This window comes from Notamacropus eugenii, chromosome 4 (genome assembly GCF_028372415.1).
Source record: "Notamacropus eugenii isolate mMacEug1 chromosome 4, mMacEug1.pri_v2, whole genome shotgun sequence".
Lineage (NCBI taxonomy): Eukaryota > Metazoa > Chordata > Mammalia > Diprotodontia > Macropodidae > Notamacropus > Notamacropus eugenii.
Window position 1 is genome coordinate 50,942,083 of NC_092875.1, and position 21,789 is coordinate 50,963,871.

Sequence of the window (21,789 nt, forward strand, 5' to 3'; positions counted from 1 at the left end):
TGTGGACAGCTCAAGGTGAGATAATTTTAGGGTACATTCTAAGATCTTCCAAAGGGAACTCTGGGTGAGGACAAAATGAAGCCAAGAGAATGAGAATTTGGAGTTGCCCCCAAGATTGAGTCCAGTCCATGGGAAACTTGGGGTGTTGGGCTGCAGGTTACACATACAAAGAAAGAAAATCTGCCCACCTCCCAAAGAAACAATACAGAAAAGGAAACAGACATTTGTACAGAGAAAGAAACCAGGCAGAGACACACAGGTGTGGAAACATACAGAATAAGAGATGCACATGTAGAGACAGACAGGGAAATACAGGGAGACTGAGAGGGACCAATGTAGATAAAGAAAGCTAGAAAGCGGGAAAAGAGACAGCAGAAGCACAGGCTTATGATTTAAAGGTAATTAAAGGCACTCAGAGGCACCCACACATAGTACAGGAGAAGCAGTGGATGGCCCTTGGTGTACTAGGAGATGGGGAGGCAGTAGTGGAAGGAGAGGCAATCTCCCTACATGTCCCTCTTTCCTCTGTGAACAAACCCTCAGCTCCTCCACCTGGTCCCTAGACAGCTGGACCCTGGATCTGATCAGGAGCACCTGAATAGGATTTCTACCCAGCCCCACACTCCTTCAGACCCAAGTGTCTGGGATGCCCTTTCTTCTCTGGAAGGGCTGAGTAGTCTCTTACTGAGGCAAGGATGGCTAAATCTTCCTATATTCTCCTTAGGTAGATAATAATTTTTTAATGATGTTCCAGGAGCTGGAGTTACCAACTCTGGACCAAACCTGGGGTCCTTACTCTTACCCTCTGTCAAAGCAGAAGTCCCTTGGGCTCTTCCTCTCTGGTCTTGCCCGTGGGAAAGGAACAGTTTATAGATTGGTGGGTAGAAGGAAGAAAGCCTGAGTCAAGGCCATGTTGCAGAGAATGTCCCCTGAGAGACACCACCTCCCCCAGTAGTGCAAGACAAACCTTGGGCAGCTGGAATGGAAACCTCCAGGTTCTGAGTGATTCTTGAGGGAGAAACCATATCACCAGTTTGAGGAACAGACCTTGACCTCAGCCTCTTCCAAGAGCTGTCAAATTCCTGCAGGGATTAGGTATCTCAATGAGGAGAATCAGGGACTGAAAAAAGAATCTTAGGATGGAAAAAGGTTTTTGAGAGGGGGAAGCATCTTAGAGAACACTCAGCCAAAACTCTTCCTGTTACTAAGGAAACTGTGACCCAGAGATGGGTCACACTCATTCAGGGTTCCATAGCTGGACCAGGCTAGCTGAAGATACTGTCACATATCCTTAGGGCAAAATCCCAGGCCCCAGAGATTTAGCTGATTCAGTAGGGTTCTGCACTCTCCAAAACCCCTTTCTAACTCAGGGTTATAATCTAGAAAAGAAGGGGCCATTCACAGCATCTCAATGACATTCCATGGCTGGAGCTCACCTGGAGAAACCTTGCGGGGAAGAGGACCCAGCCTGACCCAGAATTTGCTGAAGGGGTAGACCCAGAGAGGTTTTTTATATGCAACCTCAACACCAAAACTGTGATTGGCCCCCCTTGAATTAGAGGCAGAAGGTGTACGTGTTTAACGGAATTGTATTGAAAAAAAAAACCCTGCTTCTACAGCTTGGTTTTCATGTCTCTTCCAATTATGAAATTCCATGATTCTTGGGAGCTATTATAGTTATTAATAGACATTTGTTAAGCACCTTCTATATACAGAGAGGCGGTGTGGTTCAGTGGATGGAGACCCAGCCTATGAGTAAGAAGCCCTAGGTTCAAGTCTTGCCTGTGATACTCATACTGGCTGTATGACATGGGGAAGCCTTGCCCCGTAGGTCCCCCAGGCAACTCTCCAAGACTGTAATTGGGAGGGGGAAGGGTACCGATCTGGTAGAGGGAATTCCCTTACTGAAAGTTACCTACATTAGCCAAATTACAAGTCAGGGGCCAAAAAATGTGCACTATGGAACTAGGGGAGATGTAGAAGTCTCCTCGAGTTCCTAACCTAGCTTACATTGGGAGGCAGTGGTCGGTGGAATCATGGCCCCATTATTCTGCCAAAAGATTCATTCCCTTGATCATTGGTAGTCTGGGAGAATAAACACAATGGATAGGGGATCTGAGGAAACACTTAAGGGGAGGAAGATGAAGGAATCAGAGCCAGAAGGGATATCAGAGTCCTTTAATTCAACCTCTCAGCCCCCACAGGAATCACAGTATCTCACTGTTGGAAGCGAATTTGGAGGCCAACTAGTCCAGCCCAGAACTAAAGAATCCCTCCCACCACCTCACTGACAAATGACCATCCCTTTTCTGCCTGAAGACCTCCAGTGAGGGGGGAATACAATCCCTTTGGAGGCAGCCCAGTCTGCTTTTGGGCAGCTCTAATTATTAGGAAGGTTTTCCTTACATGGAGTAAAAAATCTGCCTTCTCTACATCTGTCTCCACTGCTTTTCCACTCACTCTTCTAAATTCGATGCATCTTGGCTCCCAACCTCATCCTTCAACTGAAACAGCTCTTTCCAAAATTTTCTGTGATCTCTTAATTACCAAAATTGTCTTCACCCCAGTCCTCTTCCTTCTTGACTTCTGAGGAAGGTTAGATGTCTTGCCCTGAGTCACACAGCATGTCAATATCCAAAGGAGGGTTTACACTCAAGTCTCCCTAACTTGGAGTCCCACACTCTGTCCACTTCATCTCATAGCTACAAACAGCAGAACCAGCATTTGAACCCAAGTCATCTGGCTGCTAGTTGAGCGCTCATTCTAGTATACGTCACTATACCGTTATGTGGTAATGTTGGAAGAATCCTGGGTTTGGATTCCAGAAGACCTGGGTTCATGTCCTGATTCAGACATTTACTAACTGTGCGCCTTTGGGAAAATCACCTAATCTTTCTCAGTTTCATTTTCCTTATCTGTGCAATGAGAGTAATACTTATATTGTTAATAGAGTTCTAGACAATAACAGCTATTATGTTAATAGCTAACATTTACTTAGTGTTTCAAGGCTGGCAAAGTGCTTTATAAATTTTTATCTCATTGGGTCCTTACAGCAACCCTGCGAGGTGAGTGCTACTTATAATTATATCCACTTTTATAGATGAGTAAACTGAGGTAAACAGGTTAAGTGACTTGCCCAGGTTCACACTGCTAGTAAGTGTCTGAGACCAGATTTGAACTCCTGACTCCAGTCTTAGCTCTCTATCCACTACATTACCTACTTTTTGGTTATTAAGTACAACAAATGTTGGAATTAAATGATTATCCATAGCCCAGTTCCTGGGAATGGAGATATTCTCCCTGAGTCTCTCAATCTGGTTCTACTCAAGTGTAGCAGCTCAGATTGAGCCTGACAGAAAGATGTTGAGAATCAGAAAAAAATATTCTTGAATCTTAAATCAAGCGGTAGAGGACTTTTCCTTCTATTTAATTCAATGAAACAAACATTTATTAATTTTTATATTATGTATAATAATTACTATATTTGAGGCATTGTGCTGGAAATATAAAGAAAAAACATTAACAGTCCCTGTCCTCAAGAAACTTCCATTCCACTGGAGTGATGACATGACAAGGACATGGATGCATAAATACATGATCATTTGAGACCAGAGTCTAACAGTGAGGGAGCTAGGGCTGGGCTTCCTGGGGAAGGGGCAGTACTTGAGCTGGGCTGAGAAGGCAGCTAGTGATTCCATTGGGTAGAGGTGAGAAGGAAAGATTTCCTGTCATCAGAAGTAGCCTACAGAGATGGAAGATAGAATACCAAGTTAAGGGAATAGGGAGCAAGCCAGTTTGGCTAGAATCTAAAGTTGTGAAAAAAGAAGTAATAGGTGTGGGAGCTAGGTGGTACAGTGCATAGATCACCTGGCCTGCGGTCAGGAAAAGCTGAGTTCAGACCCAGCCTTAGATACTCGACACTTACTATCTGGGCAAATTATTTAACCTTGATTGCCTACTTAAAAAAAAAAAAAAAGTAATAGAGAATTAGCCTGGTTCTACTATGTTATGGAAATGCTTGTTCTATTTCTTAAGTTCATAATAAAAAAAAAGCTTAGTGGGAACTATATTGTGGAGGGTTTTGAATGCCATGCTGAAGGTTTTGTTGCCTCATCTTTGAGGCAGTAGAAAGATTTTAAGAAGGTCTGGGTTGGACCAAGGTATCCCTGATCACAAGGTCTAGCCTCAGACAGAAATAAGCAGTACATCCTGACTTTGTGGCCTGTCTCTGGCCTAGAACCGGGAAAGGCTGTCCAGAGTATGCCCGCTCACTTGTTGAGGCATAGACCCACCTACCTGCTGTCTCATTGGCTCTTCCATAGCCAGGTAGGGCAGCTCAGGTGAGGCTCTCCCCTGTAAGGATGCTCGGTGACCTGTCCTCTTTGCCCAGGCCTGCAGGCCCCCTCCAGGCAGATTCAAGGAGTGGCTGGCAAATGTTCTGGGCAAACTTCGCTCCTCATCACTGCCCATATCCGAAGTGTCAAGGCTGAGTCTTGTGGGGAGAAAGCAGTGAGTTGTGGTGGGTCGTAAACACCCTCCCTACTCTGCATCTGCACAGCCATTAAACTCAGAGCTATAACTAGGAATTTTGGTGTCTTAGGCAAGTGCCATATACCACACCAAGGGCAAGTAGAATGAAGTTTACCACTTGTCAAGGATGAAGGAGTTGGGAGAAGTGAGGAGATGACCCATGGACTCACTACCCTTTAGGAAATGAATAGTTTATCCCAGAAAGCAATATGCTGACGTCTCTGCCCCCATCCTGGTCCCACATGGGAATATTTGGCCAAGTTTAGGATCAGGAACATAGAAGGGCACGATTTGGGGTTGAGGTTTCTGTTGAATATTTGGAGAGACTGTACAGTTAAGGAGAGTATGGAGGAACATGTGAGAGAAAACATGTCCAGTAGTGGGCAAAGGTAGAGTTTCCCTCTATCCTACTATCTGAGCAGTGTAGTTCAAGGCTACTTGGGCCTTAGCCCATCATGAGACAGTGAGATGAAGAGGAAGAAAAATGAGGAGAGGAAGGGGAGGGAGGGGAAGAGAGGGAAGAGAAGGGAGAGAACAATATGAGGAAAGAAAGAGGGAGAGGAGAGAAGGGAAAGTAATAGATGAGAGGAGGGGAGAAGAAAAGGGAGGAAAAAAATGAGAAGAGAGGGAATTGCATTGTGGTTTGTCCTTCATTCTGGAAGAGGACCATGACATCAGGAAGGTGATACCATGACTTGCAAGTGAATTGGATTTAAGTGAGGCAGAGCTGTGCAAGGTCACCAGTTTCACTTTCTCCTCCAGAGCCATCTGGAGGTCCAGTGGTCAGATACAGATCAGGACAAATGGAGATGGCCCAGGATGCAATGGGAGACCTGAGTCTTTTTAAGCTAAAGTCTTCTAAGGCAAAACCCACTCAGTGATTAAGGCTATTTAAGAAGTGAGCCAAAGGATGGCCCCTTTGATTTAAAAAAAAAAATCAAATTGGGAGGTAAAGACCCTCAGAGTTTCTGGCCAAAAGTGATGAAATTACTTTTTACATTCACTCTGAGCTGTGAGGCCCAAACAATAGCCATTAGGTAGTGCTTGGGTAGGGACCAGTTGTTGGCCAGTCAGTAAGAACCAAAGTAGATTGGATTTAAGGCACAGGCTTTAAATTAGACCTCAAGATATCTAGTTAGGTTTCAGCCTTCAAAATTTACCTTCCTTTGGTAGAGCACCCTCAGGTAAGGGCATGATATCCCATGTGGGGAGAGGAGAAAAGAGGAGAGGGGAGGAGAGGAGATGAGAAGGGAGTGTAGGAAATTGGGGGAGGGGAGGGGAGGGAAGGAGAGGAGATTGGCAGGGAGAGAGAAGGACAGAAGAAAAAGAAAAAGAAGAGAGGAGAGGAAAGGAATTGCCCAACTGGGACAAGTCCTCAGTGGGCAACTCAGAGTACTCACAGGTTGTGGTTTGTCCTTCATTGTAGAAGAGAACCATGACATCACAAAGGTGATGCCATGACTTGCAAGTGAATTGGATTTCAGTGAGGGAAGTCTGTGCAGAGTCAATCAGGATGAATGGAGACGCACTGCCCCCCCCCCTTTTTTTTAAAGGCATTATCCCTTGGCTCACTTTTTGAACAGCCCTAATCACCACATGGGTGTTGCCTCAGTTAAAGTAAGAACTCATAAAGACCTTAGCTTAAAAAGGCTCCCACTGCATCTCGGGCCATCTCCAGTCATCCTGATCTATATCTGGCCACTGGACCCAGATGACAGGAGGAAAAAGTGAGGTTGGTGACCTTGCAAAGCCCTCTCTCACTGAAATCCAATTCACTTGCAAGTCATGACATCACCTTCCTGATGTCATGGTCCTCTTTGACAAAGGACAAACCAGAACCTGTGAAGAGAGGGAATAGGAGAGACAGGAGAGAGGGAACAGAGAAGAAATGAAAGAGTTGGATTATCTGGTCAAGTTGCTCTCCATCCTTTCCTCTCCACGGGGCCCACTGTTCTCTCCCACCCCCACCTCACACTGGTGATGCCTGACCTCCTTTCCATATCTAAGGGAGACAGAGGCCTCTCCCAGCTGTGTCTCCGAGAAGTAGTCATTGAATGAACCAATATGGGAAAGGGCTCGGCTCCTCCATCCCCAATCCTGAGGCCATTGGGGCTCTGAAGGAAGTAACTCGGTTCCTGGAGCTGCGGGGCTACCAGCTCCCCTGATGGCTTTTCCTGTGACCAGGAGGCTGGAGGGACCTGTGATGTCATCTCCAAAGGTGAAGCATAGCCCAAGTCCCTGTAGTATTCTGTGCCTTGGAGAGCCATGTCTATTGAGAGGAGGTCCTCGGTGCTGCTGTGGGCATCTTCAAACTCTGGCGAAGAACCAGCTTCCTGCCAGAGAAAGAGAGGAGATCTGTTACAAATCTGGCTGAGGCCTCAGCACTACCTCTGTCCCTCCAATCCCAGCAGCAGCCCCCACTCCCCCCACTTTCCCCCAGCCATTCTAGTTCCTAGTTCCTTGGTCTGGGAGCAGCATTGGATTCTAGGATTTGAAAGGGGAATGAATGTCTTTCACCTGAGGCACCATGCCATGGTGAACACGGCCTTGGAGTCTGGAAGACCAGAGTTCAAATCTTGCCTCAGGCACTTTCTACCTATTTGAGCCTGAGCAAGTCACTGTGGGCAGCTAGGTAGTGGGTAGATGAGTGCCTGGCCTGGAGTCAGGAAGACCTGAGTTCATGTCCACCTTCAGATGCTTAATAGCTGTGTGACCCTGGGCAAATTTCATAGTCTTCATCTACTCATTTTTCTCATCTATAAAGTGGGGATAATAATAGAACCTACCTCTAATATTTGTGAAGATAAAATGTATGTATAGCTCTGTGCACATCTAAAAAACTTTTTAAGATTATTTATTTTTAATTTATGGACTAAAACAAACAATTCCATAACACAGTATAATAAAAAAGATGACTGCCCATGAAACTGCAAGTTCTATAAAAATGCTGGTTAGAACAATAATTTATTATTATCATAAATATATCATGAATAGTAACAAATATAATATTGATGTATTATATATTATCATAAATATAATATAAATATATTATCATAAATAATAATTATTATTTGGATCATTCCTTGGATCATAGATTTAGAATGGAAGGAATGACCTTTTGAGTCACTGAATCCAACTCCCTCATTTTACAGAAGAGGAAACTGAGGCAAACAGGGTTAAGTGACTTGCCCAAGGTCACAGCTGGTAAGTATCTGAGGTCACATTTGAACTCATATCTTCTGACTCGAAGCCTTGCATTCTATATACTGCACCATGTAGTTGCCCTGTATGAATATTATGGTGCCTTTGTGTATTTATATGTACATGGCATGTGTATAGGTTTAAATAAGATGATATGTGTATAATTCTGCATAGACTTTTAAGTGACAGACAAATGTGAGCTAATAAGACAGATGTATGAGCATGTGCATACAATTGTATATGTATATCTGTATCTGTATAACCATGTACATGCAGACACACATGTATATTCACACACATGTGGGTTGTTGAAAGTTGCACGTGTATATATGTATGCCTGTGTGCATACATGCCTGCATTTGCACGTGCTCTGACAGCTGAATATGTGGATTTGCAAGGTCTGTGTGTCTGTTTGCTTCTGGGTATCTGTGCTTCCATGCAAAGCTGTTGTTTTTGCTGCCAGAGGCTGAAGCGGTTTCCTGGTTTCCCAAATCCCCTCGACTCCTCTGGTTTTCATTTTCTTAGAAATATAAACATGTCAGGACATTGTGAACTCCTCTGCTGGAGGCCAGCAGAGCTTTGGCAGCAAACAGGCCCAGGTTCCCTCCCACCCTTCAGCCTGGGCTACATCAGCCACAGACTACGGGAGCAAAGTCTAGAGCCTGGAGCCCAGATCTCAGTCCAGACCATAGTCTGGAGCTCAGAACTAGAATCCGTGCTCCATGCTCAGTCTAGCTCCCAGAGCTCAAGTTCTCTGACCTTACTCAGCTGCTAACATTATCACATGAAGGGTTCTTGGTATAGAATAGAGCCCAAAGTTCTATACAGGGACGCAGAAGACCTAGGTTCCAATCCCAGCTCTCCTGCTGACTTGCTTGAGAATCTGCTTGTTTGTTTGAGGGCAGGCACTGTCTTACTTTCACATTTGCACCCTCAGACTAGGCACAATACCTAGAATGTCCCATTTCTGGGTGTTTTCTCTGGCCGTCCCCTTGCCTATAATGCTCTTGCTTCTCATGTCTGCCTCCTGGCTTCCTTCAAGTCTCAGCTATAATCTCACTCTCCGCAAGAAGCTTTTCCCTCCTCCCCTAACGGGAGTGCCCTCCCTCTATCGATTATCTCTGATTTGTCTTACGCACAGCTTGTTTGGACATAGGTATTCACATGTTGCCTCCCCATTAGGCTGGGAGCTCCTTGAGGGCAAGGACTGTCTTTTGTCTTTCTTTGTATTCCCAGAACTTAGCACAGTGCCTGGCACATAGCAGAAAGTGCTTAATAAATGTTTGCTGACTTATAAAGCCCTTACTATATCCTTTGATATTTGATTGATTGAATAGCAGTTTAATCAGCACTTGCTGATTGATTGTTCTGTGACTAGGCACATCCCTCTCTCTATTACCACCATGTGCAAAATGGGGAGTTGGATTCAATGGTCTCTTAGATCCTCCCCAACACTGGGAGGCTGCGATTGTCCAGCACAATGGAAGCTCCTTGAGGCTAAGAACTATTGTTTTTGTATACCCAGCAACTAGCAAGATGCTTGGCAAACTCTTGTTGAGTTAAATCAATTTAATTTACTAGTTCTGTCCTGCCTGAAGGCCTGGCCCCAAAGACCTGCATCAGTCCTAGGGTAATGCCTAGGTTCAGAGGAGGCCAAATGCTCATCAGCACCAGGGGCTTATGAGTTAGCCCTGTTGGAGAGAACCCAGTGTGACCAGAGCAGTCCCAAAAGGAAGCCCTTTCTCCCACCCTCAGCCATCTTTCTCTGACTCTCCCAGTCCCCAGCAAGCCCCCACATTATTCACCCTTCACCTTGTTAGCCCCTAGCGACTCCAGGGCTTTGCCCTAGCTTTGCCACCCCCTGGCTCCTCTAACTTCTCTCTGGTCATTAGTCAGAGCCTCTGCCTAATCCTGGGTGTCTGGAGGTTCGTAACTCTTCTAGATTTCTCCAATGCCCTTTTCCTTATCCCCTCAGATAAAGTCCAAACATCCCAGCCTCTTCCCCCCCCCCCCCACTCAGGAACTTGCCTGTTCCCCAGCCATGGCAGAGAAGAGGGCATGGCTGTCAGCTTTTATGGACACTGGGAGGGAATGGGGGCTGTCGTCCGAGGAGGAATCACAGGCCTTGCCCTCTGAGCCTGTGGATAAATAGAGAAGGCAGTGATGTTAGCAGAGGAAGGAGCCAGAGAGGCACTTAGTTCTAAATCAATCATCCTCCTGTCTCCTCCCCCTACCTCTAGGCACTGACACAGATTGTCCCCTAGACTTCTTCCTGTCTTTTTCCCTTCAAGAATTAACTCAGGCACCACCTCCTCTAGGAAGCCCTCCTTCCCAGCTGCTGTACAATCTCTCTAGATTATTTCCCACCAGCTCAATTTTTTTTGCCTTTTTGTCTTCTCTCCCTATTCCCATTCAGTTACCAGCTCAGAACCATAGAATCACAGGATTGGGTGGGAACCAGAAGGTATGGATCTCCAGTCCATAATGGAGTAGAAATCTCTACAACAACCCTGACAAAAAGTCATTCAATTTCTGTTCAAAAGCTTCAGTGATGGGGAACTCACTACCTCCCAGAAGGACCCATGCTGGTTTTGGAGTATTCTAACTTCTCTTTTTTAATCTAGATGCAGTCTGCCTCTCTGCAACCCCGTCTCCTGATTATGCCTCTGGAACCAAGAACAAATCTGATCCTTCTTCCACATCAAGCTTCTCCTGGGTCTTCCCTTCTCCAAGGAAAAAAAATCCTCAGTTTATCTCCCAGAGTGCTCAAAATACATTAAATTTCTTTAAAAATGTTTACTTATAAGGTGGAGTCTGCAGGTTGATTTCAGAGGGGTCCATTAATTTGGATGGGAAAAAAATTACATCTTTATTTTCACTAACCTATGGTTTCTTTGTAATTCGATGTATTTGGTTTTATGCATTTTAAAACATCATTTTGACAAGCCAAAAATTAAAAAAAATAAAAATAAATTTAAAATGTCTACTTGTTTCAGCTGACTGGTGTTTCTCACAGTCTTTACTTTCTGTTCCCACATATACCTCCCTATTTCAGCTCACAGGCCACAGACATCAATAGAGAGGATTGGGTTTGTGGGGGAAAGATATTGAGTTCTATTCTGGGGGCAAGGACAGTTAGGTGGTGCAGTGGATAGAGCACCAGTGCAGGAGTCAGGAGGACTTGAGTTCATATCTCACCTCAGACACTTGACACTCACTAGCTGTGTGACCTTGGGCAAGTCACTTAACCCCAATTGCCTCATCCTGGGTCATTTCCAGTCATCCTGATGAATATCTGGTCACTGAATTCAGATGGCTCTGGAGGAGAAGTGAGGCTGGTGACCTGCACAGTCCTCTCTCACTCAAAACAAAGTCAAGTACAAGTCATGTCATCATTTCTCTGATGGCATGGTCTTCTTCGGCAATGAAGGATTAACACATACTCAAATCACTGCCTAGCATACAGTAGGTGCTTAATTCTGGGGGCAGCTGGTGGTGAAGTGGCTAGTGTCAGGCCTGGAATCAGGAAGACCTGAGTTCAAATCTGGCATCAGATACTTACCAGCTGTGTGACCCTGGGCAAGTCACTTAACCCTTTTTGCCTCAATTTCCTCATCTGTAAAATGAGCTAGAGAAGGAAATGTCAAACCACTCCATTATCTTTGCCAAGAAAACCCCAAGTGGGATTGAAGAAAGTCTGACATTACTGAAATGAATGAACAACAACATTTTGGGCATACATTAAACTTGAAATGCCCATGGGACATGTAGGTAGAGACCTCCAAAAGGCAATTGGACATGAAAGACCAAAACTTGGGAGAAAGATGTGTGAAGACTGGATCTGTAGACTTGGGAGTCATCTGTTTAGAAATGAAATCTATAGCCATGGGAGATGCATTACCAACAGTGAGTGTGGAAAGAGAGATGAGAAAAGGCTTAGAATCTTGTGTATGCTCACAGTTAGTGAGTAGCAATATGGGTGCTGTTATTTCAAAAGAAATTGAGAGGAGTAGCCAGAGAAATAGGTTGGAAGAGAATCAGTGAGAGAGAGCATCCAGGAGGAAGAGAAGCCAATGGTGTTAAACCCTTCTGAGAGATTGACCATTGGCTTTAGTAATAAAGAGATCGTTTGCTGGCAACGTTAAAAAGGAAAATAAATATATAGAATTTAGAACTCTGATCAAAATAATGATAACCATGAGAATGCTATCCATTTCCTGCCGGAGAGGTGAAGGACAGAAAATGCAACATGAGCCATACATTTTTGGTCATGGTCAATGCCTGTTTTCCTGGACTGTGCATATTAGTTATGAGGATTTTATTTTTCTTCATTTTATTTTTCAGGGTGGGGAGGGTTGGGAGAGATAATACATGCTTGTAAAAAATAAGTTTTAAAAGATAGCATTGATTACTTTAGAGAAAGCAATTTCAACAAACATTTATTAAGCACTTACTTTGTGCCAAAGAGAGTAATTTCAATAAATATGTCAAGTCAACATTTATTAAGTACTTACTATGCCCCAGGTTCTGTGCTAACCACTGAGAATGAAAATATAAGCAAAAAGAAAGACAGTCCCTACCCTTGAGCAGCTTCCATTCTAATGGAATAAAAAGAAACTGAAAGGGGTGGAATGGAGAAGTCACCGAAGTGGGAGTTAGGTGGAGAAGTGCAGAAATTCTGGAGAGGAACAAAGGGTGGCCTGGAAACTCCTCTGAAATGGAGGCTCTGTGAGGAACTTAGCAATTGGAGGAGGGGACTGCAAGGGTAGAGGGATATTTCAGGGCAAAGGCTTCTGGGATACTGTGAAGTCTAGAGAGTTTGTGAGTGAGAAGTGAGAAAGTGGAAATAAAGAGTTTTTCAAGGAATTTTGTGAAAAGGAGAGCTATAGGATGATAGCTTGAGGTGGTAGGGTCAAGTGATGATTTTTTAAGGCATGTTTTTAGGAAACAGGAAAAGAGTGGTTAGGGAGAGGTTGAATATTAGAGAAAACAATTGAAAAGGCAAACTGCTGGAGGAGATGGGAAGGGATGAGATCAAGGGAATGTGTAGAGAGGTCAGCTTTGGTAAGGAAAAGGATCACACATTAAACACTACAACAAAAGAAGGGAGAGGGAGGCAGGTTGATGTTCATGGGATTTCAGGTATAGAATTGGGGAGAAGAATTGGTACTTGCAAACGATGGGTTTACTTTTTTCCAATAAAGTATCAGATGAGATCCTTTTCTGAAAGGGAGTTAGGGAGGGGAGAGGGTTTGAGGAGAGGTCTAAAATACCTGCCACAGGGCATCCAATCAAAAAGGAATAAATAGATAATGAGGACCCAGTTGAGATTAGATAACAAATTTGTTGTGGTCCCAATCAGCACCAAAATGTTAATTCTAGGGAGTTATGAGTCAATTAGAGACTTAAAGAAAACTGTAGATGGGAGTGATCCCAGGTTCCCAATAAAGGTTGCTGGGGTTTTTTTTTTTTTTGACCCAGAATATTCTTTCACAGGCTTTTACCAGATGCAGGGCTCTTCCATGCCTAGAATTCACAGCATCCTGTGGTCATGGAGGTTAAGGAAGGGAGATTGGGACTCCGATCCAGGTTAAGCCCATGGTCTTAAACCTCTGGAGAGCAGTAGCAGAGTCTGTCAGTTTTCTGGCCCTAGTGAAGATATTCTGAGGCAGGAGAGGCGGGCAAAGAAAAAGACAAAGTGGAATGGGAGGGAGGGAGAAGAGACAGATGGAAGGAAAATGAGAGAAGACAGAGACAAAGGGTGAGCTTTGGGGAAGGAGAGGAGGGAAAGAAAGAAACTTTCTTAAGAAAGAAAAGAAAGAAAAGCAGGGGACAGAGCTTGAGACTGGACTCAGCAGTTAAGGAAAGGGAGGAACCAGGATGTCCCCAGGGCAGGACCATGGAGAGAGGCCACTGTCACTGGCCAGCCCAGCCCAGAAAGTCCCACAGAGGGATGCAGAACTCACTCACCCCTTGGGACTTCACTGTCAGCCTTAACCTAACCCCCATATATGGTGTCTCAGAAACCTGAGCTCAGCCAGCTCTAGGGGACTGAACAAAACCTCCATCAAGGGCTGCTGCCTCCCCTTTTCAGCCAGCCCCCTCCCAGATAATATAATCATCATAATGCCAGCAACATAAAGCAGCTCCAAAGAGTTTACAAATTGCTTTGCCGACATTTCCTCAAGTAGAAAGTAGGAAGTAGGCAGGACCAAGATGATTATCTCCACTCTACAGATGAATAGACTTAGTGCCCCCCTCTCCCCACCACCCCCTGAAAACATGCAGAGCAGATCAGTGACAGAGTCAGTATTTGAACCAGGTCTCCTGCCTCCCAGTTCAGGGTGTCTTCCACCCTAAAGGCTACTTCTGAAGTCTAGCATGGGGGCTAAGGCAGGCTAGACATTACATATCTCATTAGAACCCCTTCTCTGAGCTGGGCCCTCAGGGTCATTGCCAGAACCTTGGCAGGGTGGGAGACAGTGATCCTTCTTAGCTGTTTCCTGAACTCAAATGGAGAAAAAAGGGGTGCTTCCAGTTAGCCTCAGTGGGAGTTATTAAAACCAAGAACCCCGGGGATTGGATTGCTCCAGGTAAGTGGGAACATGGGGGTGGGGGGAGGATGGAGAGAAAAAGAACAACACTGTTGGATACCCAGTTAACTCTGGTCCCTGCCTCATCGTCTCCAAAACAGACTGAGTTTTTCCCATTCCCCACTTTGTTCCCTTAGCTTCACAGATACCTCTCATGTCCTCCTGTATGAAGCCATGTGCCCACCCCACCATAAGTCCAGGGAGCCCTGCCACCCCACAGAGGCTGCCTTCACCCTAACCTCCCTGAGCACACTTGCAGCTGGAAACCATAAATGGGTATTTCGAGTACAACTGTTCCCCAGCCTGGAGGGGGAGGTTCTTTTAAATCCATAATCTAGGATAGGCCTGGAGGTGGGGCAGGGATGGGCTTCAAGCAGGATGGGCTAAAGGGATGATGAGCCCGGGAAGACTCTCGTCTGCCTCCCCTGGGGGACACCTTTCAGCAGACACCAGAACCCCATCAATGATTAGGGCTCAGTTCATCAACTTGGCCTTCCCCTTGGAGAGAAGAGCCAGCTGAGCACACAAGGAATCTAGAAATGTGCTTACAGAGGGACAGAAAGGACCAGAAGGTGAAATAGCGGAAGTCCTTCAGAAAGCAGACTCTGAATACAAAGCATTATCCTTTTCTTAAAGCAGTCCTTTGCTAATTCAATCCAGGTTAGTTCAATGGTTAGAGCACAGTATTATTGAGAAAAAGATGCCAGGTTATCTATTCCTAGTATCAGGAACTTTCCCTCTTTTTCCCTGTCCTAGGCTGAACCCCAATCCCAACTTGAGACAAAGGGCATGGATAGCTGAAATTGATGCTCTCCAGGGGATTGTCAAGAGACTGTATATCAAAGGGAGAGCTGTGCTAGGATATCTATACAGTGATACTTGATTCCTCTTCCTGGTCTATGCCCATCCTCACTGCCAATTCCATCCCCATCTCTGACCACCTCTATCTCAATCCAATCCTCATGCATCTCCAGTGCAGTTCCCATTTCCATCCTTAACCCTGCCTCAACCTCCCCACTCCATCCCTATCAGATTCATTCTAATTCCCAACCTCTTCTCCATTTTTCTGCTTCATTCTAGTCAGCCTGATATAATAGATAGACTACTGGACTTTGACTCAGGAAGATGTGGATTCAAATCCCACTTCAAAGATTTACTAGATGTGTGACCCTGGACAAGTCCTTCAACCTTTTTATGCCCCAGTTTCCTCATCTGTAAAGTGAGGGGATGGTATTCTATGACTTCTAAGGTCTGTCCCAATAAGATCTATGATCTTCTGGTTCTTCCTGCCCTCCCCACCCCATTCCCCATCCAATCCTCATTCTACCCCTAATCTCTAGATCTCCAATCTAATCTGCATCTCCTTTCCTAATCTCATTGAAATTTCAGCGCAATCACCATTCCCATACCCCAAAACTCATGGCCAGGAAGGAGTTAGGTGGCCCAGTGGATGAAGTGCTCATGGACTTGGAGTCAAGAAAACCTGAGTTCAAATCCTGCTTCAGACATTACCTGTGTGACCCAAGGCAAGTACTTAACCCTGTTTGCCTCAGTTTTTTCATGCATAAATCAAGAAGGTTAAAGTTGATGGCCTCTAAATTTGCTTCTAGCTCATGATCCTGTCTCTGATCTCCATTCTTGAGCCCACCCTTATCAGTTTCTCCATGTCCCCAAACCTATCTCATTCCTAACTCCAACTCTATCACCATCTCTCACTAAACCTTATCTCCAACCTTCACTCAACTCCAATTTCCAGCTCCATTCTGACCACCATGCCTGTAGTCACTCTCTGCCCCCATGGCTGCTCATCAGGTCTGGAAGAGGAAGTGGCAGGAATCACCATTTTCTCAGAGGACCTAAGTCCTTGATTCCTTTTCCCCATAACTGGTTTGTCCTTCCCTTGGACTAGGGACAAAAGACAGAGCAGCCCTGAGAGAAAGGGCCATCCTGGACTCAGCATCCCTTTAGGGGACACTTAAAGCCCCTCAGAAGACTTGCATCCATCCTTCTTTCCTGCCAGAACTGAAAGTAGAGGGCTCAAGAATTAACTTTTTCATTTTACAGAATTTCATTTAATCTACCCTTTTCTTATTTTACAGAAAGAGGAACTGAGATCCAGAAAGGCAAAGGGATTGGCCCAAATTCATGATCATTTTTCCTCTCTGACACCAGCATGTATCTCCAACTCCAGTTCTGCCCTCTGAGTGTCTTCGTGAGGGGTCCCACGGGACCTACTTGTGAACAGGTATCAAAACTTTAAGGCGAAAGAATGAAGCACATTAGGTGGTCATTTAGGCTTTGCTGAGTGGCCCAGGGAGGTCCATGAAGTCATAGAATTCAGTGACATTGGGCCTGCTCTTTCCTCCTTCCCTGCTTCCCCCCCTCAGTTTCATACAAGGACATCAGCCTGGATGAGTGGTGTAAATGGAGCAAGGTCTGACGGGACCAGACGTGCCAGGCTTGGTGCTGTTGGGAACTGGAGTGGGGGGGAGGGGACTCAGCATTAGTCACCGACCTGCTCTGGGGGGAAGGAATGCATTACTAAGGGGGAAAACATGTGCCAGGAAGGTCTGTTTATTTCTGCTTTACCTTAGTCTGAGCTTCTTAACCTACCTCTAACTGACCCCTTTCTGACCTGGCCTGAACCCCTAATCATTGACCCTTCACTCTTATTCTGACTGACCTTGTCCTAGTCCTGTCCCATCCCCCTTCCCACCAACCAGGCCCTCCCGCTCTCACTCCGTCCCATCATCCCATCCCCACAGACTATTCACACCCCAGCTACAACTAATCTTTGTCTTAGATCTTGTCTCATTTCCTTTTCTGTTGACTACTGCCTCCTGCTCCAACACTGTGATCCCCACAATGCCTGGCACACAGTAGGTACTTCATCAATGCTCCTCCCCTTCCTCATCACCTTTCCCTGATAATGCAATTCTTAGACCCAGGATACCATAGGCATCTCCAAAGAGGTGCCTCATTTTTCCCCTGCTGACTTAAATACACTGTCAGTGTTTTTTTCGGGGAGATCCACAAAACATTTCCTGTGTGCTAGAGAGAAAGTCTTAGACAAATCTGAGATAAAAAGCTAGTCCCAGGGGTTAGGTTCACAGCATACATTTTGAAAGTTCAGAGCCTACCCTCAACTGAGCAAAGATGGGGGTGGGGATGGGGTGGGAACGAGTCCTGTGCCTGAAGACTGAGGGTGTCTAGAATCGTAGGCAGGATGTCAGAGTTAGGGGAGGACTCATTTCTAGAGTCCCTTTGATCTCCAAAATCTATAATCTTACCAGTTCTAAGAGGTCATCTAGCCCAATATCTATATTCATATGGGAAACAGAGGTTTGCCCAAAGTCACTCACACCTTAAGTCAGACTAGAACTTGGTTCTGTCTGATACTTTCTCCACCATACTCCCTTTCCCCACCTCAGCAACTTGCCCAACTGACTTTTGGGCCCAGGCTATCAGACTCCATAAATAATTCTAGAAAGTATTTGGCACCCCTAAAAAATAAACCCAGAGAAGACTGTCTCTGAGGGAAGAATAGGGTTGGTCAGTCTCAAGTTCTAGAATCATAGGTTTAGAGATGGAAGGAATCTACTATAACCCTTCCATTTTACCAAGGAAGAAGATGAAGCCCAGAGAGATGACTTGCTCAAGGAAGCCACAAATTGTTTGAGCAAAGACCTGAACTTCAGTCCTGGTCCTCTGACTTAAATCCAGCCCTCTTTTCCGCTGCCCTCTTTCATGAGTGAGTCTGATGCAACCTCAGCCACAACTGGGGACAGGCCTGAATCAGCCCCAGGGAGCCTAGAGTTTAGGAGAGCAGATGATGTCCTCAGACTACAGCATGGGAGATAGTCGACTCCAGAAATCAGATAGAAAGCCACACATCCATAGCGGTGATGATCTTCTATGGATCATACTTTCTAATCCCAGCTCCTTCCCAAGTGCATCCCTTCAGCCAGGACGCAGAGAGGACACAAGGACCCAGGAAACCCACAAAACCCTCTTGTTTTTGGCAAATGGTCTTAGTCTATTCTACACTCTTTCTTCTCAAAGTGCCAGAGACCTAAGGACCCAATACTCCCACTGACCAAGGAGAGACCATTGAAGCAAATAGATGCTCACTACCATCCATTTCCTAGGCTGGCTTCTGTACAGGAGCAAATGGGGGAATGTGAATGCTTTGCCCCAAGCATAAGGCTCCCCTCCTCCAATCCATACCTCTCTTGAAGTTCCATCTTTTCATCCACAGCCTTGAGAAAGAGGGCCAGGAGTGATTGAGCACAGAGTCCGCCATCAGGATTCCCCCTGGGACTTGAATGAGGCCAGGCTAAGAGCAACTTCTGCCTGCAGAAGCTGGAAGGTCCCAGTAGACAGTGCCTGCTCTAGCTCGGGCTGCAGCCCTGGAACAGGGGCTGCCAAGAGGGGGGTAAGGGGGTGGAGACACCTCCCGCCTGCTCAGCCTGCCTTGATCAGCTGATGGCAGCCAAAGCCAGAGACAGAGAGATGCTGGGGGAGGGAATACTCCTACCTGAGCTACATTGGGGCCCCAGCTGGCCCTGGGCCCTGGGCTACTCAGAGTTCCCTGATTTGCCAAAAGTGACCTTCAAAGTATGACCCTCCATCAACCCTGCCCGGATTCCCTAGGACTCAGTCTCAGCTTCCCACACTTGGTCTTCGGACTTGAGAAACAGGGGCTGGGGGAGGGCAGGAGCCAGGAGTACCTCCCACCCTGGGAATGGAGCCCAGAAAAATCTTTCCCTCATTCTCAGGTGATTGAGGGGGGTTGGTAAGGGGGAACAGGCAGGCTAAGGCTTAGACCCCTTTTAACCTTCTGGGTGGCCTTGAACTAAACTATTTCCTTCTTAGTGTCTCCATTTATCTAATAAGGGGAACTGGACCCAATGATTGGAGTAAAAGATCTCTAAGGACCCAACAGACAGTGACAAGCCGGGGCTGCTCCACTGCTGCTGGGGTCTTACCATAACCCAGGCCAAGAGGACCTCATATTTTGGTTCAGTGCTGCCATCTGGTGGTAGAAGAGCCTCAAACACATCCTCAACTCTGGCTCAGCCCACCCTTTTGACCAAGGATCTATGACAAGGGCCACCCCTCCAAGAGAGAGGACAAGTGGTTGGCCACATTGTGCCAAAGGAAGGCCTCACATTTCACCATTATTCCTGTCCCTGGGTGGATTAAGGCACTGAAAGTCCCACTTGGAAGGAGGATGTTCTATGGGTTCATTACCAAGCTAGTCCTCATACCTGCTTAAGGGCTCCTCTGAACCCCCCTAGCTTTAGAGTGATTATCAGTAGTAACTGTTGCTGTTTCCCACCCAACCTGATGTCTTTCTTTTCTTGGCCTCATTAAAGGGCCCATGCCCTGGATACTTCTTAAATAGGCCTATTCAATAAAGGGTGTCACCTCAACATAAGTCAATCCCTGCAAAGACCTTAGCCTAAAGGGCCCAAGGTCTCCCAGTACATCCTGGGTCATCTCCAGTCATCTTGATGAATATCTGGTCAATGGATTCAGATGGCTCTGGAGGAGAAGTGAGGCTGGTGACCTGTACAGCCCTCCCTCACTCAAAACAAGGTCAAGTGCAAGTCATGTCATCATTTCTCTGATGGCATGGTCTTCTTTGTCAACAAAGGACGAACACAAGTCCTGATACTAAATGCAATGCTCCTTCCTCTTTGTTGCTGCTTCCTAGCACAGGCTCCATAATTCAAACAGTGTTAGAAGACAGAATATCAGATAAGAGAAGGATGTTGGAACATAGAATATACAATGTCAGAATTGGGAGGGCCCCTAGAACACAGAATATCAGAGCTGGGAGAGCTCCAAGAACAGAGAATGTCACAATTGGGAAGAGGTTTAGAGCCTAGAATTTCAGAGCAATAAGGGAACCCACAGAATAAAGAACCTAGAACACTTGATATGGCAGAAATGTTAAAGAGGAGTAGGAGATAGAGGGAGGAAGAGGACAAAGGAGGAGAAGAAAAAGAAGAAGAAAAAGGAGGAGACAACGGCAAAACTGTGGAAAGACTTAAGAACCCTTATCAATATAAAGACTAATCACAACTCCAGAAGACTGATGAAGCAGGATTGCCAACTCTTGGCATAGAGGTGATTCATCAGTTGAGGTGAATTGAAGACCATCATTGTTAGGAAAAGGCAATAGAGCCAGGCTGCAGCTTTCTCATGGGACTGTTATTGGAAATTCTTGAAAAGAACCCGCATCTCAGAATCTAGGTCATTGGGTGAACTTCATCATAGGTTTCTAGATGCAGCGGCTTCACCCAGTGGGAAGCAGTATACTATGCACCTGGTAGTTATGGGTAAGAACTAGGTAATGTAATCTATCAGTGGGTCCTTCTTTCCTTGTGGGCCTCAACCTTTTCCTTAGTCAGAAGGTTATTTTTTCCTAATAGAGTCTTCGACCCTAGTGTCTCAGGGATGGACTTCTGATGACTGCCAGTCCTTGGTCTAACAGCCCCAGCATTCCTGGCCACAATTATATGTTGTCTGTCCTGATGGCATGTGGCCAGAGAGGAAATGCCAACAGATCTCTTTGGGGTTGTCACATTTGCTGATGACCAACTTCACTTCTTGGGGACAGGAGGGAGGAACTGGAATAACAATTCCCTTGCCTAATTTCCTTTGTAGGACCCTTGAGGGGTCTGCCCAGGGATTTGGGAATTAAAAATCCCAGGGGCTAGGACTTTGGATATAGCAGCATCTACAACAGCAACAAAACCAGCTAGCAAGCATCCTGACATAAAACAAGTTCATTCTGAGTAAGAGCTCCTGTTCCTTGGGGTCTGAGTCACTGAACCCTCTGTCTGCAAAACACAGGGGAAACTCTTATCTCAAGACACATAGGACTTCTCCAGAACCTACAGAATTACCCAGTGGACTAACAGTAATGTAGTACAACAGTAATCCACTGAAATGCTACTATATACAAGCCAACAAACCTAAACTTGAAGCAGAAACTTGTAGAGCTCAATCTGGGAAGGCATGGAATAATAGGCCTCTCCTCAGATCATACAACTTTGGAAGTATAAAAACTTAACAGGCCTCCAGTCTGAGCTGTGAAAGCAATTTCATCATTTATTTATTTATTTGTTTATCCATCCATATATCTATTTATCGATTATTAGATCAAGCATTCACCACCTCACCCCCAGAAGTGAGCAGAGCCTAACACTAACATAAAGTCCAAAGTCAAGAAGTAGGCTGGAAGAATAAGCCAACAAACAAACAAAAAAGAACCTGACCATAAAAAACTGCTGTGGTGACACAGAAGCTCAAGACATACACGTAGCAGAAAATCATGACTTGAAAACATCTACAAGCAAAGCCTCAAAGAATAATACAGATTAGACACAAATCTAACAAGAATTCCTAGAAGAGCTAAAGAAAGAGGTTAAAAAAACAAACAAAAAAGATTTTA

At 45.5% G+C, this 21,789-nt stretch overlaps 1 protein-coding gene across 5 annotated transcripts in view; it reads right to left on the reverse strand.

Moving 5' to 3' along the window:
• Positions 1-21,789, reverse strand: part of ARHGEF18 (Rho/Rac guanine nucleotide exchange factor 18) — a 110,080-nt gene that overhangs the window by 84,591 nt on the left and 3,700 nt on the right. For 2 of the 5 annotated variants that reach the window (XM_072600833.1, XM_072600830.1), the window contains exons 1-5: positions 18,552-18,700; positions 9,760-9,869; positions 6,520-6,863; positions 4,297-4,492; positions 968-1,082 (exon numbers count right to left, since the gene is read on the reverse strand). In XM_072600833.1, coding sequence (XP_072456934.1) covers positions 968-1,082; positions 4,297-4,492; positions 6,520-6,863; positions 9,760-9,869; positions 18,552-18,627 — 841 coding nt within the window. In that variant the 5' untranslated portion in view covers positions 18,628-18,700. Of the gene's footprint in view, positions 1-967; positions 1,083-4,296; positions 4,493-5,690; positions 5,781-6,519; positions 6,864-9,759; positions 9,870-18,551; positions 18,701-21,789 lie in introns of those variants that run through there. The other 3 variants (XM_072600832.1, XM_072600831.1, XM_072600834.1) reach the window with 3 other exon arrangements.